At 38.5% G+C, this 26,017-nt stretch overlaps 1 protein-coding gene across 3 annotated transcripts in view; it reads right to left on the bottom strand.

The window, feature by feature from the left end:
• Positions 1 to 26,017, bottom strand: part of IPO11 (importin 11) — a 98,116-nt gene that overhangs the window by 69,221 nt on the left and 2,878 nt on the right. For all 3 annotated transcript variants that reach the window (XM_082782870.1, XM_082782869.1, XM_082782871.1), the window contains exons 3-8: positions 20,335 to 20,417; positions 19,913 to 20,056; positions 16,402 to 16,502; positions 9,966 to 10,038; positions 6,334 to 6,537; positions 155 to 287 (exon numbers count right to left, since the gene is read on the bottom strand). In XM_082782870.1, the coding sequence (XP_082638996.1) occupies positions 155 to 287; positions 6,334 to 6,537; positions 9,966 to 10,038; positions 16,402 to 16,502; positions 19,913 to 20,050 (649 nt within the window). In that variant the 5' untranslated portion in view covers positions 20,051 to 20,056; positions 20,335 to 20,417. The remainder of the gene's footprint in view (positions 1 to 154; positions 288 to 6,333; positions 6,538 to 9,965; positions 10,039 to 16,401; positions 16,503 to 19,912; positions 20,057 to 20,334; positions 20,418 to 26,017) is intronic.

The following is a 26,017-nucleotide window of genomic DNA, read 5'->3' as shown; positions in this document are numbered from 1 at the left end:
GATTCCTGAAATAATTTAGAATTCTGTACATTACGGGTATTCTGTTTACTCTTTAACTGTTAATCATCAGGTGTGAAGAAACTTATTTCATTATTAAATTATTATTATATTACTATTAAATACTCATTATTAAATAATTATTCTGTATTATTACCTTTCAATGATAACAAGGTTCTTTCTAAGGAATTTGTAGCAGCAGCTTCATCCCCTCTACAAGCTTGTTGTAGGAATGTATCTGTATGATGATTCCACAAGGAACACGCAAAGCTATAAATACCAGATGCAAGCTGCAAAAGATCAACAGCATATTTTATTTCCTGAATGTATTACAATATATTCATAAATTTTAAATGGCAGTTGAGACTATTACTTAATCCATCTTCTTGTATAAGAAGTATAATCCATCTTCTTCTAAGCAACAGTGTTTCACTCATTCAAACACTTTGGTGTTTGAATGTTTCACTCATTGGTACACTTTGGTGTACCAAGTTGTACTGACCTAACGCTGTTTTCCAGAAACATTTCTCGTCTTAATTTGAGTATGCTGTGACTGACTCATTTGCATCCCTGACTACTTGTCCTACCACTATCGCTTTAAAACTAACTATCTAGGCCTCCTTTCTTACCTGATCTTCACTAACTCTAGCCACAGGTCTACAACAGAGTAGGAAGCTTCAAAAAAATTCCAGCTGTTCTTATTGCCTTCTTTCTCACAAGATTTAAACTACTTGTCTTACACTACAGGTAACATCTGAATCAAATTACACTGTGAAAACACGTAGTAGTTACATGCATATAGCTAAGCAAAATAGTATTGAACAATGCTTACACTGAAACTTATAACCATGATATCTGCAAACCCTGGATTCACCTCAAATCATTTAAAATATAGAATGCTTGATGGTTTTCAAAATAGCAATTGCTTTATTAACAATAACGGGGAGAAAGAGAACCACAAATGTATACCATCCAATAGGAAGACCCACCACATACTTTTAACATCTGAAGTCATTCAAATGGCAATTGTAATTTGCATTACTTTACTTTTACTTTAGGTAATTTGCATTACCTAAAGACCTCATCATGGGGCTAGGCTAATTTAAATTCCCTTAGTCGATAAAGCAGACAAAGTGTGATTGTGGTAGTAGTAAGAGATATAAGCTGAAGAATAAATATGCAAGATCATCGTAAATGCATAAGAAAGCAAGAAGGAACAGCAGGAAACCAGGGTGGCTGAGCAAGGACCTGCTGGTCAGACTGAGGCACAAGAAGGAAATGCACAGGCAGTGGAAACAGGGACACGTGGCCTGGGGAGAGCATAGGGATGCTGTCTGGGTGTGCTGGGATGGGATCAAGAAAGCCAAGGCATGGATGGAACTGAGCTTGGCAAGGGATGCAAAGAATAACAAGAAGGGATTCTATACATACATTGGCCAGAAAAGGAAGGCCAAGGACAGCATGCCCCCTCTGATAAACGAGAGAGGAGGACTGATGACAATAGACATGGAGAAGGATGAGGTACCCAGCAACTTCTTTACCTCAGACTTCACTGCCAGTCAGGCTTCCCACATCTCTTGAGTCCCTGAAACACTGGGCAGGGGTTGGGGGAGCAATGTGCCTCCCACTGTAAGTGAAAAGCAGATCTGGTGGCCTTCTATAACAATATGACTGCATTAGTTGACACGGGAAGATCAACCAATATCTACCTGGACTTCTGTAAGGTCTTTGACATGGTCCCGCATGAAATCCTGATCTACAACTTGGAGAGAGATGGATTTGAAAGGTGGACCATTCAGTGGATAAGGAATCAGCTTGATGGGCACAGCCAGAGAGTGGTGGTCAATAGCTCTATGTCCAGGTGGAGGCTGGTGATGAGTGGTGACCCTCAAGGGCCTGTTTTGGGACTAGTGCTGTTTACTATCTTTATCAACATCATAATGACAGTGGGATCGAGTGCACTCTCAGCAAGCTGAGTGGTGAAATTGATAAAACAGAAGGAAGAGATACCATCCAAAGGAACCTGGACAGGCTGGAGAAGTGGGACCATGTGATCCTAATGAGGTTCAACAAGTCCAAGTGCAAGGTGCACTGATGACAGCAACATTGTCCCTGGGCTGGGGCAATTCCAGACAGAAGTACAGACACATAGTGAGAGCAGCCCTGCAGAGAAGGACCTGGGGGTCCAAAAGGCTCAACACGAGCTGGCAACGTGCATTTGCAGCACAGACAGCCAACCACATCCTGGGCTGCATCAACAGAGGAGTGGCCAGCAGGTGGAAGGAGGGGATTGTGCTCCTCTGCTCTGTTTTTGTGAGGCCCCACTTGGAGTCCTACATCTGGGTCTGAGGTCCCCAGCACAAGGATGTGGAGCTGTTAAAGTGAGTCCGAGTCCAGAGGAGGGCCACAATGATGATCAGAGGCCTGGAGCACCTCCTGTGAAGACAGGTTGAGAGAGGTAGGGCTGTTCAGCCTGAAGAAGAGAAGGCTCCAAGGGAGACCTCATTGCAGCTTTTCATTACTTAAAGGGAGCTTATAAAAAGGATGGAGAGTAACTTTTTCCTCAGGCAAATAATGCTAGGACAAGAAGGAACGTTTTTAAACTTAAAGAGGAGAGATTTCGACTATAGATGTTAGGAGAAAATTCTTCTCACTCAGCAGGAGGTGAGGCAGTAGCACAAGTTGCCCAGAGAAGCTCTGGATGCCCCATCCCTGGAGGTGTTCAAGGCCAGTTTGGAGAAGGCCCAAAAAACATAAGAAATTGGAAAAAATAATGTAATTGATGTTTTCACGGATTTGCAGCTATTCACGATATCTTTTCCAATATAGCTATGTACCTTGTTCAGATGATCAATACACAAAAGTAATACAAAGAATTAGGGTAAGTAACCTTGTCCTCTTGTTTCAAAAGATACAAAAGTTCTGAAGTGCGGACACTCAAATGCTGTAAAAATATTTAGCATGGCTCTTATTATGAGAAATAATAACCTGTCCAAGAGAAATCACCTGCCACTTAATGTGAATTCAGAGAATCACAGAATCACAGAATTTCTAGGTTGGAAGAGACCTCAAGATCATCAAGTCCAACCTCTGACCTAACGCTAGCAGTCCCCAATAAACCATATCCCTAAGCTCTACATCTAAACGTCTTTTGAAGACTTCCAGGGATGGTGACTCCACCACTTCCCTGGGCAGCCTGTTCCAATGCCTCACAACCCTTTCAGTAAAGAAGTTCTTCCTAACATCTAACCTAAAACTCCCCTGGCTCAACTTTAGCCCATTCCCCCTCGTCCTGTCACCAGGCACGTGGGAGAACAGGCCAACCCCCACCTCGCTACAGCCTCCTTTAAGGTACCTGTAGAGAGCAATAAGGTCGCCCCTGAGCCTCCTCTTCTCCAGGCTGAACAAGCCCAGCTCCCTCAGCCGCTCCTCCTAGGACTTGTTCTCCAGGCCCCTCACCAGCTTCTTCGCCCTTCTCTGCACCCGCTCAAGCACCTCCATGTCCTTCTTGTAGTGAGGGGCCCAAAACTGAACACAGTACTCGAGGTGCGGCCTCACCAGAGCCGAGTACAGGGGGACGATCACCTCCCTAGCCCTGCTGGTCACACTGTTCCTGATACAAGCCAGGATGCCGTTGGCCTTCTTGGCCACCTGAGCACACTGCTGGCTCATATTCAGCCGACTATCCACCATCACTCCCAGGTCCTTCTCTGCCTGGCAGCTCTCCAACCATTCCTCTCCCAGCCTGTAGCTCTGCTTGGGGTTATTGCGCCCCAGGTGCAGGACCCGGCACTTGGCCTTGTTGAACTTCATGCAGTTGACCTCAGCCCATCGGTCCAGCCTATCCAGATCCTCCTGCAGAGCTTTCCTACCCTCAAGCAGATCGACACATGCGCATAGCTTGGTGTCATCTGCAAACTTACTGAGGGTGCACTCGATCCCCTCATCCAGATCATCGATGAAGATATTAAAGAGGACCGGCCCCAGCACCGAGCCCTGGGGGACTCCACTAGTGACTGGCCTCCAACTGGACTTGGCTCCATTTACCACGACTCTTTGGGCCCAGCTATCCACCCAGTTTCTAACCCAACGAAGCGTGCGCCAGTCCAAGCCAAGAGCAGCCAGTTTCTTGAGGAGAATGCTGTGGGAGACGGTGTCAAAAACCTTGCTGAAGTCAAGGTAGACCACATCCACAGCCTTTCCCTCGTCCACCCAGCGCGTCACTTTGTCATAGAAGGAGATCAGGTTCGTCAAGCAGGACCTGCCTTTCATAAAGCCATGCTGACTGGGCCTGATCGCCTGTTTGCCCTGCAAGTGCTGCGTGATGACTGTCAAGAGGATCTGCTCCATGAGCTTCCCTGGTACTGAGGTCAAACTGACAGGCCTGTAGTTTCCCTTACCAGGAGACAGAAAAATTCCCTTTACCAGGAGACAGAAGAAGCAAACTGCAAAGTTGACCAGTTTTGCTGCTGTTAAAATCATAAAGTATGAATACCATAGTGCCAGATGCTCAAAAGATCTCCTTTTTCCACATAACATTAAAAAAACTCTGCACATACAGAGTTCAGAGCTGTTTATTTTTCTTCACAGTGAAACTGAACGCACTAATATTTGTTAATTTCAAATCAGATGATAGAAGAACTCTAGGTATTGAACTTATCAAAAAATTAAAAAAACAACAAATGTTTAAATGTAAAGACTTAAACTGTGCCTAAAGGTTAGGAAATTTCAATTGTATTTTGGATATGAAATGCCCTCCCCATAAATTTTTAAAAAAATGTTATATGCCTTTTCTTCACACCTGAAGTTTTCTTTCTCCAACAACAAAATAATACATAAAGAAAGTGCCGTGCTGGAAAAATGGTATTCCACAAGAAAGAAGGTCACACAAACTTAATGAGTTTGTTGGAAACAAGTGAAATATGATTGAAGGTATCTGAGCTCTTTTTGAATCTTGTGAAATGGCTGAAAAACTGCACAGGTACCTTTGGACAAGACAACTTTAACAATACTACACCTTATGACTTATTTATTCTGTTCTGCCTCTGTACTGAGATTTGACTATTTATGTAGATGAAGCTTTGAAGTTCAGGTTTTTTTTTTGTTTTTTTTTTTTGTTTTTTTTTTTTTTTGTTGTTGTTTTTTGTTTGTTTTTTCCCTATCTCCATATGCATCAGCAACATTCACAGCTGCTTCTTTTAGGAGAGTGCTAGAAAACAAGTAATTATCTTGCTCTTTCTTCATTACTTTCAAATAAAAAACTGAATCTACCAAAACCTGTATTGTACAAGTACTCAGGTCATGTATAATGGTCTAACAGATTACAAAAATTAAATATAAGTATTTCCTATATAGGGATTATATTCATCTGTATCTATATACATGTATGTCTGAGGGAGGAAGACACACACAAACCCCTCACAGAAACGTATAATCTCAGTTCTGTCCTATTACAGGAATCAGCCTTCAGTCCCTCAAGCTCCTGCTGACTTCATTTCACCTTGATGATCTCACAACAAGGCAAGTTATTTCCACATAGATAAATAAACCTTCAGAAGCATTCTTCAATACTTGTGTGATAAGCTTTTTTTTTTTTTTTTTTAAATCAAGAAACAAACTAAAATTTTGAAATTTGAAACGCAACATTCCTGGAAAAGATCAGTTATCTGTACTGTATCATTGCCTAACTCCGAACTGGACTGGAGATTCAGCTGAAGACAAATCTGTGTTCTAATCAGTGGACTGTTACAATGGAGATTACGAACTGGATGAGACTAGACTTCGCATTTTCATTCACGGAATGAAAATGGAAAAAGAAGTTGATCTAATAAAAGCCCTGTCATCATGAACACACTTCCACTAATAATAAAGGAAAAAATATTGAGGTATGGAAATCTAAAATTCGGCACTGTTTAAACTGTTGAGTTTTGAATCCAGAGCAATCTTCCAGAAACACTGCACGTTATATATAACATCTGCTTTACGGCCTGACAACAAAAGGCTGATTTGCACAGATTGTGCTGCAGATCATACTCTGCTTCTTAACACAAGTTGTTATAAAAAACCATCCAAGTCATAAACATGAGTCACATTATAAAAATATTTGTCACACACAAAGTTAATAAAAATCTCAAAAACATTTCACAGAGGAATTGACTTTAAAATATTTCATATTGTACATATAACCACCAAAGTAAGAGTTTTTCTGCTTCAAAAGGCAGACATAAAAGTCAACATACCTGCCATTAATTCAGCACCCACTAAACACAGGGAAGCAGCAATCATATAAGACAAGCTGTTTGCCTATACTATACAATACTGCACCACATTACTTACATCATAGAAAAGCTTCCTATCTGCAGCAAGCCGTTTGGATGCCAGGGTCTTTGTAACATGATAAAAGGTAAGTAATGCTCTATGTTGCCGAAGATCATCTTGGACTTTCACAGATTCTAGAAGAGTGGGTATCAGTTCTGGCCATTGCCTCGGGCAGTCCACCCTGGCAACTTTAGCTATTAGCACAGAGATCTGAGTTGCTATCTGCAAAAAAAGAAAAAAATAAATAAATACAGGTACCACAATGTCAAAATCATTTAGAAAACAGACACCGCAGAATTTAAGTCAAATAAAACCTGGATTAAAAATAAGGTAGTACAGATTGACAGAGTTTGCGGTTTTCTTCCCCCTTAAGCTATTTTAAAGTTTGCAGAACACAAACAGAGTGGAAAAAAACTGTACTTCAATCTTCAATTTTATGATCAGATTAAATATTACATAAAAAGTTGAGCTCACTAAAGCTCACTAAACTGTTTAAATTTTACATAAAGATCACTCAAGTCATTTGTTCTAGAAATCATGTTAATGAAGAATCAGATACTTGGGAAGCACTTTTTAGTTAATCATCTTTTCTAGCACTTCCTGCAAAAAAAAAAAAAAAAAAATAGAATTCTGAATACCAATCACCCTTATTTCTGCTATCCCTGTATGTGATTTTTAACTTTTAGACAGAGTCTTTCTTTCCCTCCATCTACTGGCACCTAGTCTACAACCAACAGTCCCAACCAAATAGCTCTCTCCTGCTCCAGATCCTCATAGCACAGGCCAGGGACAACTTCACCCTCCAACTTCAGTTGCTGGCACCAAACACACCAGTTTCACTATTAACTGGTACCTATCCCTTGCAGTGCACACATGTAAGAGAGTAAGATTACACCAAAAGATATCCAAGAAGGGATTTAACCTGAAAATAGGACAGACTGTAGTGATCAAGCACAGCACTTGTTCAGACAAGGGTATTGACCAGCTGTGGTTTACAGGGCTGGCCCCTCCTATACACTTTCCTGCCTATTCCTCACTTTACTTCTCCCTCTAAACATTTCTTAATAAGCTTTGCATAGTTTCACATACCCTCATCCCAAATACCCTAAACCTCATGATGTTGTTCTTTCCCAGTTCTAATCCCTTACTAAGTCCAGGTTGACTCTCTTCAGAGCCATGCCTGGAGTTCCTTAATTGCCCACCAGTCAGTGGCTGCAGACTTTTGGTGTGTGGCATTGCCTGTCAGCCCCTCATCTATCAGGCTGTGTCTGTTTTCTTTTTCACACTGAAAAGGCCATTCATCAGATAACCCTAATGAAGCCATTGTTCCCACCCTTACAACAACCACTGCACTAGAAGTTACCTTCTGATGTTATCAAACATAATTTCAGCAACTTAAGGGCATAAGAGGTAATAACCATGCCCTTTACTGCTTCCTTAGGTGTTAAACATGAAGTCTGAACACCCCCACAAAAATCTCTACAATATTCATTGCTGCCTGCTTGCTAAGGGAGCTTTCTTCAGAAAGCTGATGTCAAAGTTTGCAAAGAAAATGTAGGAGATTTATTTACTCTTAGATCAAGTGATGTTGATTGGCAGGAGGGAGCAAATAAACTCTTTTCCAGATATGACACAAGGAACCTGATGCTAACACTTAGCATCAGGGATGCTAAAAGTACTTTTGTCTTGAGGTATTGGCTATTTAAGTAGAAAAAAAATCTGACATCACACTTCAAGGAGCATTTTATTTCACTGTGCCCTCCATATGTTAATATAATCAGAGGGCATGGAAATTATGCTCCCAACATACGTTCTATTTTTCTTCCTCCCCTCCCCTGAAGTCAGAGGAAGTCATCACAATTCCATGTCTAATTCCTATATGCTGAGGTACTTTTTTTTTTGTTTTTGTTTTCATTTTTATACATAAAACAGTTATATTTTTCCTACCCTTAATGATGCAGAAAGCACAAGGAACTGTTATGAAGTATCTGTGACTAAAAAAAATGGTACTCTCGAAGAACACAAGATACCAAATTTCAGGCTTCTCAGAGAAGGGACTAAATGAACATTGCCTCTGAAAGGAAACACAAAGACACCTATAGCACAGTTTGGATGATAGGAAAGTAAGGGAAATGGACTGAAATACCTTTCTGCAACTGCCAACTATGCGTGCCCCAAGAACCTTAACATCAAAACATATTAGCAAACAATGTGCAGAATACATAACACGAAATTCTGCGTGGCTTATCTGTGGTTCATGAATCACACTGCATGCTTTGAATAAGCATCAATAAAGTCTATAAATACACTTCCAATATCACAACAACTGCCTGGGCAAACACTTAGGAACACAGTGCTGGCATAAAATAAACCCCTCCACATCTTAAAAGACTGAACCCTGACAGTGTCATACAGACACAGATAAATACATAAATTCACATTCTTATAAATAATAATAAATGGCAGTTCAAAAGGTTTAAAATAGTCACTTTAAAATGAAGTATATGCTAAACTCTGCACTACCTAGTAATACCATAAATGATGCACACATTATGGTCCAGCATGAAACACTTCATAGTTTCTTCTGGTTGAAAGAGAAACAAGTAATATTTGGTCATACTTTTACATTAAAATCGTACTTATATGAAAAATTTATCAATTCCTATGCCTACTGGCATTTAAAAAAAATATTTGAAATAAAAACTAAATTCTACTCAAACTTATCACTGCACAAATGAGTTCTACGAAGCATAAATTACTCTGATATATTGCTGTAATCCTATGAATAGCAGTAATCCCATGAAGGAATTCAATAGTTCAGTTTTTAACTTCTATCTGCAGAATGAAAGCTTGTTTCCTGTACCTTTTCTGTTTAAGTTTTACCTTTTGCAAATCACATCTATGTTTTGTCTTCCAAGTTCTTTGAGACCTAACTTAAAATATTATCTAATAACTTCATTTCGGAATCTCAATCTATGAGCAAGAATACTGTAGCAGAAGGAAGACTGATTCATCTATGCATATTTTGAACCCTTAGCATTAGCTCTACACTCAATTTAACAATAAACCCTTATTCTAATCAAAACAGTAGCTTAATATTAGTCACTTTAAATTATGTAAGGCAAGACAACATCATACTGAATCTTTACCATGCTTATTTAAATAAATTAATGTTGTGATTGGACACGTGACAGCAATACTGCTTAGGCAGGTTTATGCAGCAGCTTTTTCAACAGCTCATTCCTGCTACACCAACGCCACCACACTTCCGTGTATGGCTATAATAGGAGTCAGATCAAACTGAGAGAACAGATACATCTGAAAAAAGTAAGTCACAAAGGAGCAGGGAGAGGGTTATTTTTGAGCTACACCCATTCCCTGAATCATTTCACCAAGCAGCTGCATAAACATTAAGGGGCAACATGAGCTGTCACTGCAACAAAAACAAACAAACAAACCAAACAAACAAAAAAAAACAAAAGAGACCACACTGAATTATGATACATAGAAAAACATTCTGATAGGCAACACATAAATTGCAACTTGTCAACTTCCTTATTATTCTTGTACACTCTGTAAATAAAGAAACCAAATTATACACCAATACAAGCATTTGCTAGGACAGTAATAATTACCCATTCATCACTAACCTGGTTCACTGGCTCATTAAAGTTGGCAATAAGTCCAGCACGCAACGTAGTTTTTTCCTCTTCAGAAAGAGCACTGTCAGGATACAATTATTAGAATATCATTTCATTTTCAATAAAACCCAACTACTAATTCATATTTAGAATTATTTTGTCATTATTAATGGACACAGAAGCTGATCTTTTTTCAGTCAAATTCAGTTGCACAAATGCTAAAAATTAGTTTTACACACCATGTTCTTGAAACTCATGTATTTCAGCTTGATAGACTATCAAGAGCATATTCACTGTATTCACTGCATATTCACTATCTCAAGGTATTTGAAAAGAGAGGGAACAGTGAAACAACCACGTTTTTATGAAGCCCTTTGAAATCAGGTTTTATTGTGATCTCTGCAAACCCAAGAGGCAAAAGACAAAGTTCACATATACAGTAGGGTACACAGCTATATTAAGGAAAAGAGCTACATAAACTGGTTGCTATTAAGGAGTTACTATACAGTTATTACTATGACAATTATGACTGAAGCATGACTTGGCCTATATATGATCCACATATGCTAGTGGATCACAACAAAAAGGTGCTAAGAATAAGGCAATCAAATACAAAAGCAATAATCCTCTTCAACTTACTGAACTAAGAAACTACTAAAGGAAGAAAATTACATTGCTTACAGAGGGTGGACAAGTAATGAGAGAGGAACACAGAGACACTGTCTGAGCAGCCAGGGGTCAGATTAGGACAGCTTAAGCCCAGGTAGAATTGAATATGGCCAGGGATGTCAAGAACAACAAGAACTTCTACAAGTACATCCCTGATAAAAGGAAGATTAGGGAAAACTTCCTCAAGAAGGAAATGGGAGACCTGGTTACACGTGAAATGCAGCAGGCTGAGGTACTCCATGACTTTTTTGCCTCAATCTGCACCAGGAAGTGCTCTAGGCACACCACCCAAGTTGCAGAAGGCAAAGGAAGGGGCAGGGAGAATGAGGAGCACAAGTCCATGGCACCTGATGAGATGTAACCAACGGACCTAAAGGAACTGGTGGATGAAGTTTCTAAGCCACTCTCAATCATGTTTAACAAGTCGTGGCAGTTATAGCTTTGGTAGACGGGGAAGAGCAACTGACATGCTCTGCCTGGACTTGTGCAACGCATTTGACACTGTCCCACACGACATCCTTGTCTCCAAATTGGATTTGGCAGAGGAACCACTCCAATAAGGAATTGATGTGCTGGATTCAAAAAGGGTGGCTGCATTCAAAAAGTTGTAGTGAATAGTTCACTGTCCAGGTGGAGACAACTGAAGTGATAAGTGGTGTTCCGCAGGGGTCAGTACTGGGAGTGGTTTTATTTAACATCTTTGTCAGGAACATTGACTTGATCGGGATTGAGTGCACCGTCACCAAGTTTGACAACGGCACCACACTGTGTGGTGCAGTTGATCTGATGGCAGAAACAGATGCCATACCAAGGAACCTTGACAGGTTTGAAAAGTGGGCCCATGTGAACCTTGTGCAGTTCAACAACACCGAGTACGAAGTCTTGCACCTGGAGGACTACAGGCTCATCAATCTCACCACCGTGCCAGGCAACATTAGGAAGCACATCCTCCCACAAACTATGCTAAGGCACTTGGTAAATAAGGAGCTGATTGAAAAGGAGGTGACCCGCCTCAAAAGCATGCTAAGGCTTGAGAGGTGGGCCCATATGATCTTCATGCAGTTCAAGGCTTGCCTGCAGCAACATCACGCAACAACAAGGCCAAGTGCAAAATCCTACAATTCTGTCAGGGCAATCATAAGCATGGGCTAAACAGATAATGGATTGAGAGCAGCCCTCAGGGAAACGACCTGGGGGTTTTGGTTAAAGAGAACCTAAACATGAGCTAACAATGTATGCTTACAGCCCAGGACAAAGTTGGCTTTCTGGGCTGCATAAAAACTGTGGCTAGCAGGATAAGGGAGGTGATTCTCCCCCTCTGCTCTGCTCTTGAGAGACCCCATCTGGAGTGCTGTATTCAACTCAGGGGCCCCAAACATGAGGACTTGGAGCTGTTGGAGCAAGTCCAGAGGAAGGCCACAAAAATGATCAAAGGGCTGGAGTACCAGTCCTGTAAGGACATGCTGAAGGAGTTGGGGGTGTTCAGCCTGGAGAAGAGAAGGCTCCAGGGACACCTTACAGCAGCCTTCCAGTACCTAAAGGGGACCTACAGGAAAGCTGAAGATGTACTTCTTACAAGGGCGTGTAGTGATAGAGCAAGCAGGAACAGCTCTAAACTTGAATAGGGTAGATTTAGATCATATATTGGGAAGAAATTCTTTGTACTGTGAGCACAGTGAAGCGCTGGTACAAGTTGCCCAGAGAATCTGTGGGTGCCCCATCCCTGAAAGGGCTCAAGGCCAGACTGGATGGGGTCCTGGGCAATCTGATCTGGTGAAAGGTGTCCCTGCCCATGGCAGGGGTGTTGGAACTAGATGGTCTTTAAGGTCCCTTCTAACCCAAACCATTCTGTGATTCTACGATTCTACAAAATGCAAGGAAAAGAAGTAAGGACAAACTGTAAGCCATAAAGGTCAATTTTCACTCAAGTAAAGCTTTAAATTATCTTTATGCTTCTTTATGAATTCAGGTTACAAAATATCGTATCACTCCCCTACTGCTCCAGACTTCTTATGAGCCACATAACTCCTTTTAATTTCTGGACAGGAAAAAATGCTTTCCAAAATTCCTTGGTGGTATTTGATTATATAACAAGGAAAAAGAAATGCTCTTTTATTTACTGATGATACCTAGAAATCTGTTTCTTGCATACCTCAGTCAAGGTTATTTAGGAATTTTTTACCTCATATCGCTGTGATTTAGATGCATGCATTCAATTATCACATCTCAAATGAAGTCTAGTAGCTAGAAACAGAGATTAAACACACCAACACTACCACTTCCTGTTGTCTGATCTCAGTTGCCAGTCTGTAATACTAACCCACACTTTCTACATACTAACTGCATAATAAGCCTTATTTTCAGAAGTAATTTGAAAGAAAAAAAAAAAGAAAAAGGACTCATAAGGATGAACTCCTCAAATACAAAAGCTTATGTTGCTGACAAAAAGCTTATATGCTGACAAGCAAAGTCAGCAAATAGTAAGTACAAGAATTTAAGAAACTAATTAGGATTCAAGTGGTATAGCGCATTTTTATGTGATTTATACGAGTCAAGTAGTCTCTAGCCGCTACAGGAGGATAGAAGAATTTACCATATAGCTAATCCAACAGTGACATCTGCTGGACACTGAAGCCCCAGCTACATATTCACCCACTGCAGTGTTAGTTGAAACTTAACGGTTGAAAACCGTATCTTTATCCTCCTTTATTATACTGCAAGAAAAACCCACAACTCCATAGTGAAGTTGTAGGCAAACCAGAAATTAGGAAGCATGCATGTTATTCAAAAAATTGTTTCTCCTCAGCGCTGAATCACAAACAAAAAATTAAGATCTTTGGCAGAACAATTTTAAACTCTATGTTGTACTCTTCCACAGTTTGCAGTTTCAAAGTTTTTAATCTTCTTCCAACTAGTTCATAAACCGGAAATATGAATCTGAAGATACTTATTAGTGTTAAAACAAAAATATTATGCAAGTTGCTGCCAAAGTAATCAAATCAAAGAATTAAGTCCACAAAAGACAGAAATAGAAATTCTCTGTGAAATCAGAAGTGTGTCCAGGAAAATGATATCTTAATACCATTCAGATTAAAGAAGTCTTTTCTAAAGAAGCCAAAAGTGTGCAAAAATTGTAAGATGAGGAAGCTGGTAACACTTCCAGAAGACAGACCAAATTGTGCCTGAAAACAGGCCATTACAATACTAGCCTCCCTCCTGTAGCAACCTGCAGAGACTGCCTGAGAAGAACAAGAGAAAGAATGCCCATCTCTAATGCCCATCTCTAAATATACTCACCCAAAAATGCTGATTTTAGTCTAAGGCAGGTAGAGAATGAGTAGCATGAGTAGGATAGATAGCAGTGGTGCATGTGTGCAAAAAGCAAAATATTTCAGAAGATTCGATTTCTTATTAAAAAATAGTTTGTATTCACCCTTCTGTAACTATGTATTTTATTATAATGAAACACTCAACCACTGTACTCTCCAAAGAATTCATGATCTCAACTTATTACATATTTTCCTGCCTTGTAGTAGTAGCAGTTGTGAAACCACAAACGCACAGAAGTAGGGTAAAACTAGTCCTGCTAGACTGAGAGAAAACTAACTTCAACACACTTGTACAACAGAGGCATTTAATTTGTTGTGAAAGTTTTTACAGATTCAAGATTTCCCACAAGTATATAAATATTCAAGACTAGCAGTCTTAAAAGAATCCTTCTTTAGCTGTTTTACTAAAGCTACATGAAGAGGTCATTTATCCACAAGAACTCTTTTAGTTCTGACAGTTCTTCTATCTACGCACCATCAAATTTGGCAAACTGCAGTAGTGTCAATAGTACAATGTTTTCAACCAAACAGCCTAGGAAGATCAGAGCAAGCTTGAACATACTACCATGTATGGACAAGTGAGAGCTGCTGCTATGAGAGATGAGCTGAAAGATGAGAATTATGCAAGGACAAAAAAAAAAAAAAAATAAGCAACCTGTTGAATGTAACTTCCGAAAGTCACGGTATCCAAAACACAACTGCAAAGAACAATTGACTGAGAAATTGCCACCAAGAACAGTATTTCTCAAAATGATTGCAACATATTCAACAAAAAGAAAACTGATCTGTGTGAGCACAAAATACTGGCAACATGTCCCATACAAGAAATTGAGAAAGACAGTTAGAATAGAGTTAGAAATGGGCAGTGTGAAAATCTAACGTGGATTTACTCCATTCGATCTTTAATAGTAACTAATGATTAATTTTTTTTTTTTAAATTAAATTTGCAACAGTAAAAGTATATTGAAAGACTGTTACTCATTTTTTACCTCAAACAAAAAGATGGCAGTCATTACTTCTGCAGGAAATTAATCATTGGCTTCTAGGCCAGTGCTACTAATATCTATCTTAAAAAAGGTAACACATTGGAACAATGTATTTTAACTGGTTTGACTAATACTTGTTAAGTAAGGTGCAGTAATGTAAACAGCATTATCTTGTAACTTTAACCATGCCAAAGACAGTATTTTCCTCTCGAAAAAGAGAATCTGCTTGCATATGTTTTTCAATCATATACTACTCCACCTATACAAAAATTCCAGTGCTTCATGTAATAATAGAATACCACATTATTTGAAATGTCCTGTAGGTAAAGAATTTCACCACTTTTCCCTCATACTGCCACATAAGCTTGGTGGATCTTCAAAAAAGCTTACAGTGCAAAGCAAATTACACTAAACTACCTCACACAACATAATGGAAACCATGCCATACTTTGAGTTTTAGTTTTTCTTCTTAGTTTACAGTTACATTCCATAAAAACCAGACCTGAAATTCCTGTTTACACCCTACACAACCTGACACTGATGTTCCACCTATCAATATCATTAGCATCTAAAAGCCAGACTTAACACTTCCAGGTCTGTCATAGCTCCCAAAAAAATAAAGAAAATTGAAACCCTTTTAAAATTATATCTACCTTTAAGGGAAAAAGAAAATAACCCCACGGAGAGCAGTGACAAGTATATAGCTCTATAGTTAGATTATAATGCCGCTCCTAACTTTTAAGTAAATGCTCAAGAATACTGGCTGGATTTTTAGTTTCTTTGGAGAACTTTTTATCGTGCATTATCAGAACAAGAAAAAAGAGGACCAGAACTTTCTATCATGACAGCTACTGCCTCTTTCTCACATAAAAGAGAACAAGGGGAAATGGGATCAAACTAAAAAAGGGTAGATTTAGATTAGACATCGGGAAAAACTTCTTTACTCAGTGTGTGGTGAGGCACTGGAACAGGTTGCCCAGAGGAGCTGGGGATGCCTCATCCCTGAAAGTGTTCAAGACCAGGCTGGATGGGGCTCTGGGCAACCTGTTCTAGTGGAAAGTGTCCCTGCCTAAGGCAAGGTAGTTGGAACCTAAACCATTCTATGATTCTATATGTTCAATAAGAATTCTGAATTAATGTGTCTCAAATAACCTATCCAAGAAACCTCCTACCTGTCACATCTAATAATCTAGGTCATAACTTTATAAAACTTATATAACTTCAAAATCTGGCATCTATGAAATAAAACTTGTAACTCAGTTTATGAGAGTAAAATATAAACAAAATTGTAAGAAGAAATATGAAAACAGACTGATACATTAATGATCCCTAATATAGAAATGTTCTATCAATTTCACTATAAATTCCAATGAAGCTGCTATCAGCCAAGAAATATACTGTTTTCCAGTTGGGTAAGAACAAAACCTATTGTAGGTTAAGTGCAGGAAAACTAGAACTTACTGTGGTGCAACTCGTCTCCAATAGCGATCAATTCCGTTTTTAAAGTACAGCACAGCTAACCATCTGACATTCACATCCAGGGTATGATTTGTGAAGATGTTCTGTTTAAAAAAATAAGTTAAAAGTTATTCAGCATGACACTCACAGGATAGAAGTTGTATAAACATATGCACTGGCGTATGTATAAATACACATACCTCTGTATATTCGGTTGTATATAAGCAAAATGCATAGTCAGCACTTGACAGGCAAGTGAAATAATGTGTTAAAAACTATTTTCAAAAGATTACAGAAATGCTTAGCACTAGGTCTAAGAATTTATAAGAAATTAAGCCCGCTGTATAGTGTAAGAATAATTCTAATTTTGTCTGGCTGAGCAGGGAACATAATAGCAATAACTACTAGCATCAACCAGTTATTATTATTATTTTATTTTTTTTTTTTTTTTAACAAAACAGATGGATTCTGGCTGCAGTAAAAAAGTATTCTGTATCATGCAGATTTCTAAAATCTTTCAAGAAATTTCTTCATTATCTTGACCCATGCCAAGAACCTTCCTCACTACCACTATGGTAGACAGAAAAACAGTGACCTGGTAGGAGAGCAACTCTCAAACTTGCCTACACTTATTCTTGAAAATTAGCTTCTGCTGCTAGATATATAGGTATCTGTGTATATACTTATATATACATATATTCACACACACACAATACATACATATACGCACAAATGCATGCGAACACATTCGGGTATTATATTTATATGCCACTGTAAAATTAACCAATTGGGAAAAGCTGAAATAAATGATGGTTACTGAAACTTAATACAGGTACTACCCTGGATAGCAGCTCTCCTACTGTTTTACAGCTGTGTCCATCATCCCCTTAAAAAAAGGGCGACTACACTAGATGGTTTCATTTTGAGGGTGTGAGACATTACTCTCTTCTTTGGGGAATGAACAGGCATGAGCTCAGTGGTCTTATTTTATAGTGCACTTAAATTAGGTAGCTTCAGAACTCTACTAAAACACAAGGTTTCAGGTCAGAAGATCCTGCTACAATTGGGTGCCAGGTTTGATGAAGTTAAAAATACACTCTTCAAAGAGCTGAGGACTATAGAAACCTAAGATCATCAAGCAACACACCAAAAAAGCCACAAACCCCAATCACTACAAAGCAAACACTTACATGCTAACAAAGGTATCAGTTCAAAACTAGCAACCTTTAGAAAAATAACAAAAAGGTTGTAGCTGTAATGCTGTAACAGAAATTACAAGACACCACAAACTCATACAACTGGTAAAGGACAAAGGTTGCTTTTCAAAACAAACAAGCATTCTGACTTTTCATCTTTGTTCTTCAAGAGAGGTACATTAGCACCTTCAAAAAAAGCATAGAAATATATATTAACATCTCCACTGTGTATAAAAGGCTATAGATTCACAGATATGTTTCACTGTGAATTATGGTTTTCTGTCTTGATCACCCCGTAAGAGATATCTGACATTAAGTACTTACATTACTCCTCTGTCCCATAGGGATTAGCTGTCTTACCCACTCTCCACTTACAGCCACCTGCTTCGCCCCTCAAGACCTCATTTTCAGCTCCACTAAGAAGGTACCAGCTACCTTCTCCTTTAGACAGTTGAATTCCCATAATCAAGTTAAACAAAGTAGAGATTCTCCACTTACATTTGGTTTGGAAGATTACTGTTTGTTTTTTTTTGTTTTTTTTTTTTTTTTTTTTTTGTTTTTTTTTTTTTGTTTTTTTTTTGTTTTTTTTTACTTGACGAAAGGCTCATGTGTCCCCAAACAGGTCTACTTCATCACATTAAAATGATCGAATCCTGTTAATTCTATTAAATGCCTCAGTTTTTGTCCTGGTTTCAGTTAGAACAGAATTAATTTTCTTCCTAGTAGCTGGTGGAATGCTGTGTTTTGGCTTAGGATGAGAAGAGTGCTGATAACACCCCGATGTTTTAATTGTTGCAGAGCAGTGCTTATACTAAGCCAAGGACATCTCAGCTTCTTACTCTGTCCTGCCAACGGGCAGGCTGGGGGTGCAGCAAGAGCTGGGAGGGGACAGACCCAGGACAGGTGACCCAAACTAGCCAAAGGGGTATTCCATACCATCTGACGTCATGCTAAACAATATATAGGGGTGGCTAGCCGGGGGGAGGGGGCTGGACTGCTCGGGGTTAGGCTGGGCATCGGTCAGCAGGTGGTGAGCAATTGTATTGTGCATCACTTGTTTGTACATATTATTAGTAGTAGTACTATTATCATCATCATCATTATTATTATTGTTATTATTATTTTCCTGTCTTATTAAACTGTTTTTATCTCAACTCACGGGCTTCTCTTTCCATTTCTCTCCCCCATCCCAGAGAGGGAGGGGGAAGGGTGAGCGAACAGCTGTGTGGTGTTTAGCTGCTGGCCGGATTAAACCGCAACAGTTTTTAGCCATTATATCTAAAACTCCCACTAACTTCAATTACAGCTGTGAGTGCTCATCATGTCCACCACCTGAGCTCTAAGGCAGTAATGCTCAGAAAACAATTCTGAGTCAGAGGCTATTTCTGCTGTTTTCTTTCAAGAATGTCACTACAGAAACACTAAGCAGCAGGTAAAACTGACTTTGGCAGCTCAATCTCTCTTCCTAAATCCTGACTTGTTTCAACTTTTCAAACAAGGGGGTCTGCAGAAAACAGAACGTCACCATACAACTCTGTCATTGGGTCCACTGAAGGCAGATGTTTGTAGAAAAAGCAGTTTATCTGCATGGTTTTTTTTTTTTAAGACTGTATAGTTAATATAAACACATACGCAAAGGAATACAAGAACAACACTTAAATTCTGAGCATCTTCTCTGAAACTGTTTGGTCTCCTTAGAGTATGTTTCCATCACCTTGCAACATGCTAATGCATCTGTTTCATCAACAGCAGTGGAACCTTCACAAGTTTTCATCCTCCTGGGAACCTTACTACCAGCCAGTCAGGTAATCTCCCTGGAAGTCCCTCTCTGCTGAGAAGGAAACTAATCTAACATGAGAATTAAACTCAGTACACTGAAAAGCATGGGGAATGTTTCTTCTACAAAAACCATCATAATACACCACCTCCTGGGGTGTATTATGAATTATAGAAAAAGGTATATTTCCTCACCATATACAACTGTCACCACCCCCTGGGGTGGTACAGGCAATTTCTTTGGCAATCGTCTTCTGTTATCTGCAGTTCACAAGCGGACAACAACAGGTTTAGCACTAAAGGCCCAATCATTCATGATGCTAAAAGACAGACTTCCTCCTTTTTGTAAAAAACTGGGTAAAGAATCTGCTTTGAGACAGTGAGAGCAATGCTTCGCATGGCATAGTGTACAGATACCAGCAGCTGGGCCATGACAACTAAGAGCTTCCCTCTAGACATCACTGTTCAACCGCATTCTAAAAAAAAGTCACATTCAAATTTACTCACAATGTAAGTAATAACACTGTTGCAGTGTAACTTACCAATAAGACTGAATAAAAACCTGGTTGCGTCTCCCACTGCTTCAGTTGTTCCTCAGCTGGTTTCAGTACTGCAGTATCTTGACTAGTAGCTTGTGTCAAGACTTGCAAAACAATAGTGCTTGCACTGTTGAGATCCATGAAAATCTGAGAACATTTAAAAAAGAAAGAAAACCACTTAAAAGAAGACAGCAAATAGAGACAAGTAATTGCCATGTGTTTTATCTAAACAAACGGCACTAACTTTTCACTAGACTACACTGTGTATGGTAACATCACACCCACTCACATGCAGTATCAAGGTATAGAAGTGATTAAACTATTCTGCTTTCAGAAAATCCTCCACAAACCTGAAGTCTATCACTACAAGTATATTTACTAAATTTGAGGAATTAGGGAAAATATTTTGATTTTAAACTGGTTACCTCTCCTGTGAAGCACAGCAGACAGAGCAAAATTGCAAGTCACGATAAACTTCAGCTCCAAGCAAGCACCACCATGGGGTTAACTGAAACGGGAAAAGATGCGGTATTAACACTTCATTTCCAAAATAGTTTTTCCTCAAAAGAAAAACAGATCCATTTCCAACAGTTAAATTTCATCATTCAAATACATATAGACATTTTATATCTACTTTAAAAAGGCTGAATTGTGGAATCCTATTCAATTAGAGTTCTCAAAGAAACTGAATTTTCCTCAACGTATTTGTATTTCTTTATTATCTGTTTAGCATCAGATTATGATCAGATGAATTGAGAGTGCCAATTGCCTAACTTCCAATACAAATACATTCTTACAATCTATAAAGACAAACCAGAAAATTGCCCTCCAAATAGCACAGAGAAGAGAATGACTGTAGGAGAAGAATTAGAACAAATTGAAGAGAAACATACACAAAAACTACTACAAAATCTGACAATTAACAGAACTGGTTTTCTGTCTACAAAAACCTCCATTTATAACCTATGTAACCTTATTGTAACACAAAAACATGTTAAAGTATTTCTATACTTAAGTTTTCCAAATAAAGAAGCAAGCACAGTTTATTTCTCCACTACAAACAGGTATGAAAATCTGTTTTTGTTCAAAATTGAAAAAAGTTTAAGTCCAATTTCACCAAAACAAAAAAAAAAAAAAGCAGCAAATTGTTACAGTGTTAGTAAGAACGCCAGAGAAATCAAACCTTATTTTGATGCAGGTGTAAAATTTTCTTTTGAAAAAACAGAAAGCACCCCAACACCAAAACAAAAAACAAGATTAAAGATTTGTTATCCCAGAAACATTCCTGCACAATTAAATGGAAAAAAAAATCTAAGAATTTACAATATACGTATGTCTCCAATCTTCCTTAATGATAAAAAGACAAATTTAAAGGTTTTAGGATTGAAGAACAAACCTTGGCATACTTTCAATACTAACCACTAAATCATCTCTTTACAACAGTAATTGAAAAGAAGCAAGGAATCTTCTGTTTTATACTTGCCATGTGATCCATCTTTTTATGTCTCTGCTTTTACTGCCATACAAAAACAATTTACCTGTTTCTTCTTAATTACTCTTACCATTTAAGCCTTTATCAGCTCACAGATTCTCTAAAGGTTTCCTAAGATTATGAGACCTTCACATAACTTTACACATTCAAATTCTAAGCTTGCTTCTTAGAAGGCCATCAATTTCCATGGAACCAAGACCCTGATGCACACTGTAAAATCGAGCCAGGACTGGTTTGCACAGAACCAAGAAACAAAGTCAAGGTAAGACTTGGGTATTATACTAAAAGTCCTGCTAGGTTCATTTTTCCATCAAAAGTAATCATGAAATGATAAACCTGTAAATGATCTTGTAGGCATGACAGTAAGACAACATATTTAGGTGCTGTATCATTTATTTTTCTCCCTTTCAGGGAGTATTTTGGTATCTTGAGTACCCTATGCTGTCTGCCTGCATCACTGCACAGCCAAAATTAACCAGGAAGCAGCAAGACAATGACAGCACATAAAAACACTGGGTTAACTCACATGGATCACAATAGGAACTTTATATCGCACAGCACAAAGAACTTGATTAAAACAGACACACAAGCAAAGCTGCAGTAAAAGATAACATTCAGATTTTTCTGGTATAAACACTACAGTGCTAAAGTATGTCTATCATAGCTAACAGAATTTCAGAGAACCTAAAAGAAAGGTAGTGAGGGAAAAGAATGGAGGAAAATAAGTAAATGGGGGTAAAACGTCCAAAGAAGTAGATGTAGAATTTGCACAAAAGACAAAAACATATCTCAATTCCTACAAGATCAAAACTATTATTAATATTTTAAGTGATTTCATTTATTTCCATTTAAAAGTCAAACTATCTGCTTTCCAAAAGAAATACATTCTCATCTTACACCAGCAAACAGAACCTGATAAAGTATAATTTTGGAGCACCTAATCAACTAAAAAAATTGCTAAACATTAGTTTTAATTGTGAGGTGAAAGCCAAAAAGACAATTTCTGAAAGTTAACAGGCTTGCAGTGTGTACATGCCTAAGCAAAATGTTACATAATTTCTTAAATTCCAAATAACTTTATTTTAAGCCTTTTGCTGAACCATGTTCTTCAAAGAAGAACAGGGAAAACTGCACGTGTCAACAGCAATTCTGTGGCATATATCCAGATACTTGCTGTAAACATCCATTGCAAGTACATGGAAAAAATCATTAATGAACTTTTACGTAACAACTGATTTTTCACTAAAAAACTAACATAATGTTTGATAAACAAAACTGTTTCTCAGCTACATGTGAATTGAATGCATAAAAGGAGTTTTTTTTTTGTCCTTTCCCCAGGGAACAGTGCTGTTAATAAAGCTTCATATAATTCATCAAGAACAGCTGTCATTAGGTAACTTGCTTATTGAAGTTAGTGTAATACAAACAAAAACCTACAAGGACGTTTTTCTTTTTCTGATTTCAAAATAATTACCTGACAGATCTAAAGATGTTAAAAAAAAAAATCAAAGTATTTGCAAAGTTTCTTTTTTGATAATGCTTTTCATTATTCAAGAAGTCTGCATTTTCACTTAAAAAAAAAAAAAATGGGGCTCACTCCTAGAACAACCTTAGCAGGTCAGAACGAAAAATAATTTAACCCATTATTCTATCTCTGACAAAGACCATACTGGATACCCAAGTGAGAACACTGGAATATGACAAGCTTTCAGTAATATTTCTGAAAAACTCTCCCATCCTCCAGAAGACTGTGGTTCAAGGACTTCCTAGAAGCAGGCCATTTGAATTTAACAGCCCTCAGTTCTTCCACAAATTTACAATGTTGTTTTCTGACCCCATGTAGACGATATCCCTCAGACAACATTTAATGAGGCTGTCATAAGCGAAATAGAAGATAAAATTAAGCTTCGCAGCTTAAGCTAATTACAAATAAGTTATGCCTATAGAAAAAGTTATGATCACTAAAGTAAAGAGTACCACCCTGTGCTTACCCCTGCACCCCTTAAATGCTGGATGCTGGAGGAGGGTGGGGAAAATGCATAAATTTTTATTTGCATCAAGTTCCCCCGTCGTTTCCACACCACACTACCAGGCAACTAAGGGTGCTGGGCATAAAAGAGCAGGCAGAACTGCAAGAAGGTGCTTCTTCAGTAGTACTGGTTTGTGGCAGCTGGAAGTGTTCATCCAACTGCAGTTTTAATAAAGAAACATTGACAGCTATTAGGAGATCCATGATCTATATTAAGATGCTTAACAGTACTCTAAGAATGAATGAGTACCCTTGTTTAGGGATGCCCCTTTTCAGTGAAATGGAAAACTTTGATTTTTATGAGAAAAGGACATGTTGCTAATACCAATCTTAACACTAGAAAAGTACTTTTCATTTAAATTTTAAAAAAGTTAAATCAATTACCAGATTCAGATACAGGAAAAAAAAAAAGCATGCCTTCAAGATGACTTCAGCATTCCTTTAAGCTAGTGAACTTTCAACTACAAGCAATTCCTAAAAGGAAAAAAAATCCTGGGTATACCAATCTTTTTATTTTTATTATTATTATTTCTGCTTCATAAAGAAATACTTCAAACAAACATATATTAAAACAGAGCCAATTTAAAATATCAGCCCCAAAAGGGAGACATGTACTTCCCTTTCCACCACACCCTCCCAGCTCCCTTTCCTCTTGATTTTGTCTTTCCACTCCCTTCTTTTCACCATCTCTCAACCTCACTTTTGGTAAGCCAGCTGAACTCACTATTCAATCCAGAGAACCAAAAGTTGTTTTTCCATTTTTTTTGTGTGTTTTGCAAGGTTAGCGTGTCAAGTCACCTGAGCACACTGTTCAGCAGACACCCGAAGGGGCTATGGGAGGTTGGAAGAACACAGCACTTCCAGCAATGGCATCAAGCCATTACAGGCTCTGGTTTTAACAGGAAATTTGAATTCTGATTCAAAGGTCTCTCCTGATATTCCTTTCCCAAAAACAACTTTATTTTCAAGAGAAATCCTATCTCCTGCATGCACTCTGTAAATATGATCAACCCAATTAGCACATCAGCTCCTATCTCAGGTGTTAGTGGATCCTCCCAGAACACAAACTTTTACTGCTGTCAGTGCAGAGATGCTTTTGTGCTATCAGCTCCTGCAGACAGGACCCAGCCAGGTCTGGTGCTTAGCTGACAGTTAAAGCTTTGCATACCATAAAAACACAAGACAGAAAAATTTATACTCCCTCCAACCATCCACGAGCTTAAGTACATAATATAAAGGTACCTATTTAAAAAATATATATATTATTTCAAACATTTTCATTAGATAAATAGAACAAATACATTAAATCAGAGATTGAATTAACAGTGGAACACAGCTGGATTGCATTAGGATGACAAAAGCCCCACCAAACCACAACTTTGGAATTACATAAAAGCTGAAGCAGGGCTGTTCCAGGTCAGACCACTTTTAAAACAGGAGGTGCAAAAGTCTTTTCTGTTGCACAGCAAAAAACAAGGGACATGGGTTACATCACAGATGAGTTACACCACAGGAACAAGGATTTTCTCCACAGTCTGCTGAGTACTTCCAGTACCCAATTCATTGTTAAACAAGTTCTACAAGACATGCTAAAGGTGAAACACATGAGGCAAGTATTAAATACCTGTTATCTTTTGGGTACCTTCACAGCCATGCCAGATGTATAGAAACATTGGTGGAGTCTATCTACATTACAAACACCACTTTCTTAGAAGACAGACAGGGGCTGCACTTTTGAGTAGTAGAAGATAGAATTTCCAAGCTTGATCACTGGGTAAAGCTTAGCATTTCTGACATCTACATCTAATCTCAGAGCTTGTTTTCAAAATAAGCAGTGAGCAACTGCAGCAGCACTTGTTGCTTTCTGCTGCTTTTCTGTGGTTCATACCCATTGCTATCACAATAAAGCAGGAAGCACATGGGGATAAAAAGAAAAGAAATCCCTTCAGCTGAGGGTATTGAACATCTTACAATTGCAAATCAAAGCATGGGTTTATTGCCATATTAGAGTTTCTGCTTGTATGAAGGAAGTGAGCCTAACCACATACAAGAAGGAAACCTATTCTCGACAACCATACTGCGCATGCACAGACCTGAGAGAGCAGCATATTCCCCGGCTTACATTGAAATAAAAAACTTTGCTTACACCTAGAAAATATATAACACATCAAATGCAACCCCTCAGCACAATGAGCCAGCGGTGTTCTTGAGACACTGGGAAAACCAATGCTGTCTTCTCATTCTTACCTTCCAGTGCTCAGCACTTCTGTTCCCACTCACTAACTCCTACATATCCTTTCCATTGCAAAAACCCAGGATCCACTTTTGCTGTTCTACCCTCCACTCTTTCTCTTTGTAAGAAAACACACATACAGTCCTAGTATCTTGAATGTTCTGCCATCATGTTTTCCATTATCAGTCAGTCCTCTTAATAGAGACTACAAGGTATACAGGTACTTTTCCCATGACACTGACACACATCTGAATTTTAGAATCACTCACCAATTATGAAAACAAACAAAAAAAAGAATAACTACGTATCTGCAAGGGAACAAACCAAAGATTTCATTTGTAAATGCCTACAAGC

The sequence above is a fragment of the Aythya marila genome (assembly GCF_965140915.1).
Source record: "Aythya marila genome assembly, chromosome: Z".
NCBI classification, from domain to species: Eukaryota; Metazoa; Chordata; class Aves; order Anseriformes; family Anatidae; genus Aythya; species Aythya marila.
This window is presented reverse-complemented; position numbering and strand designations above follow the sequence as displayed.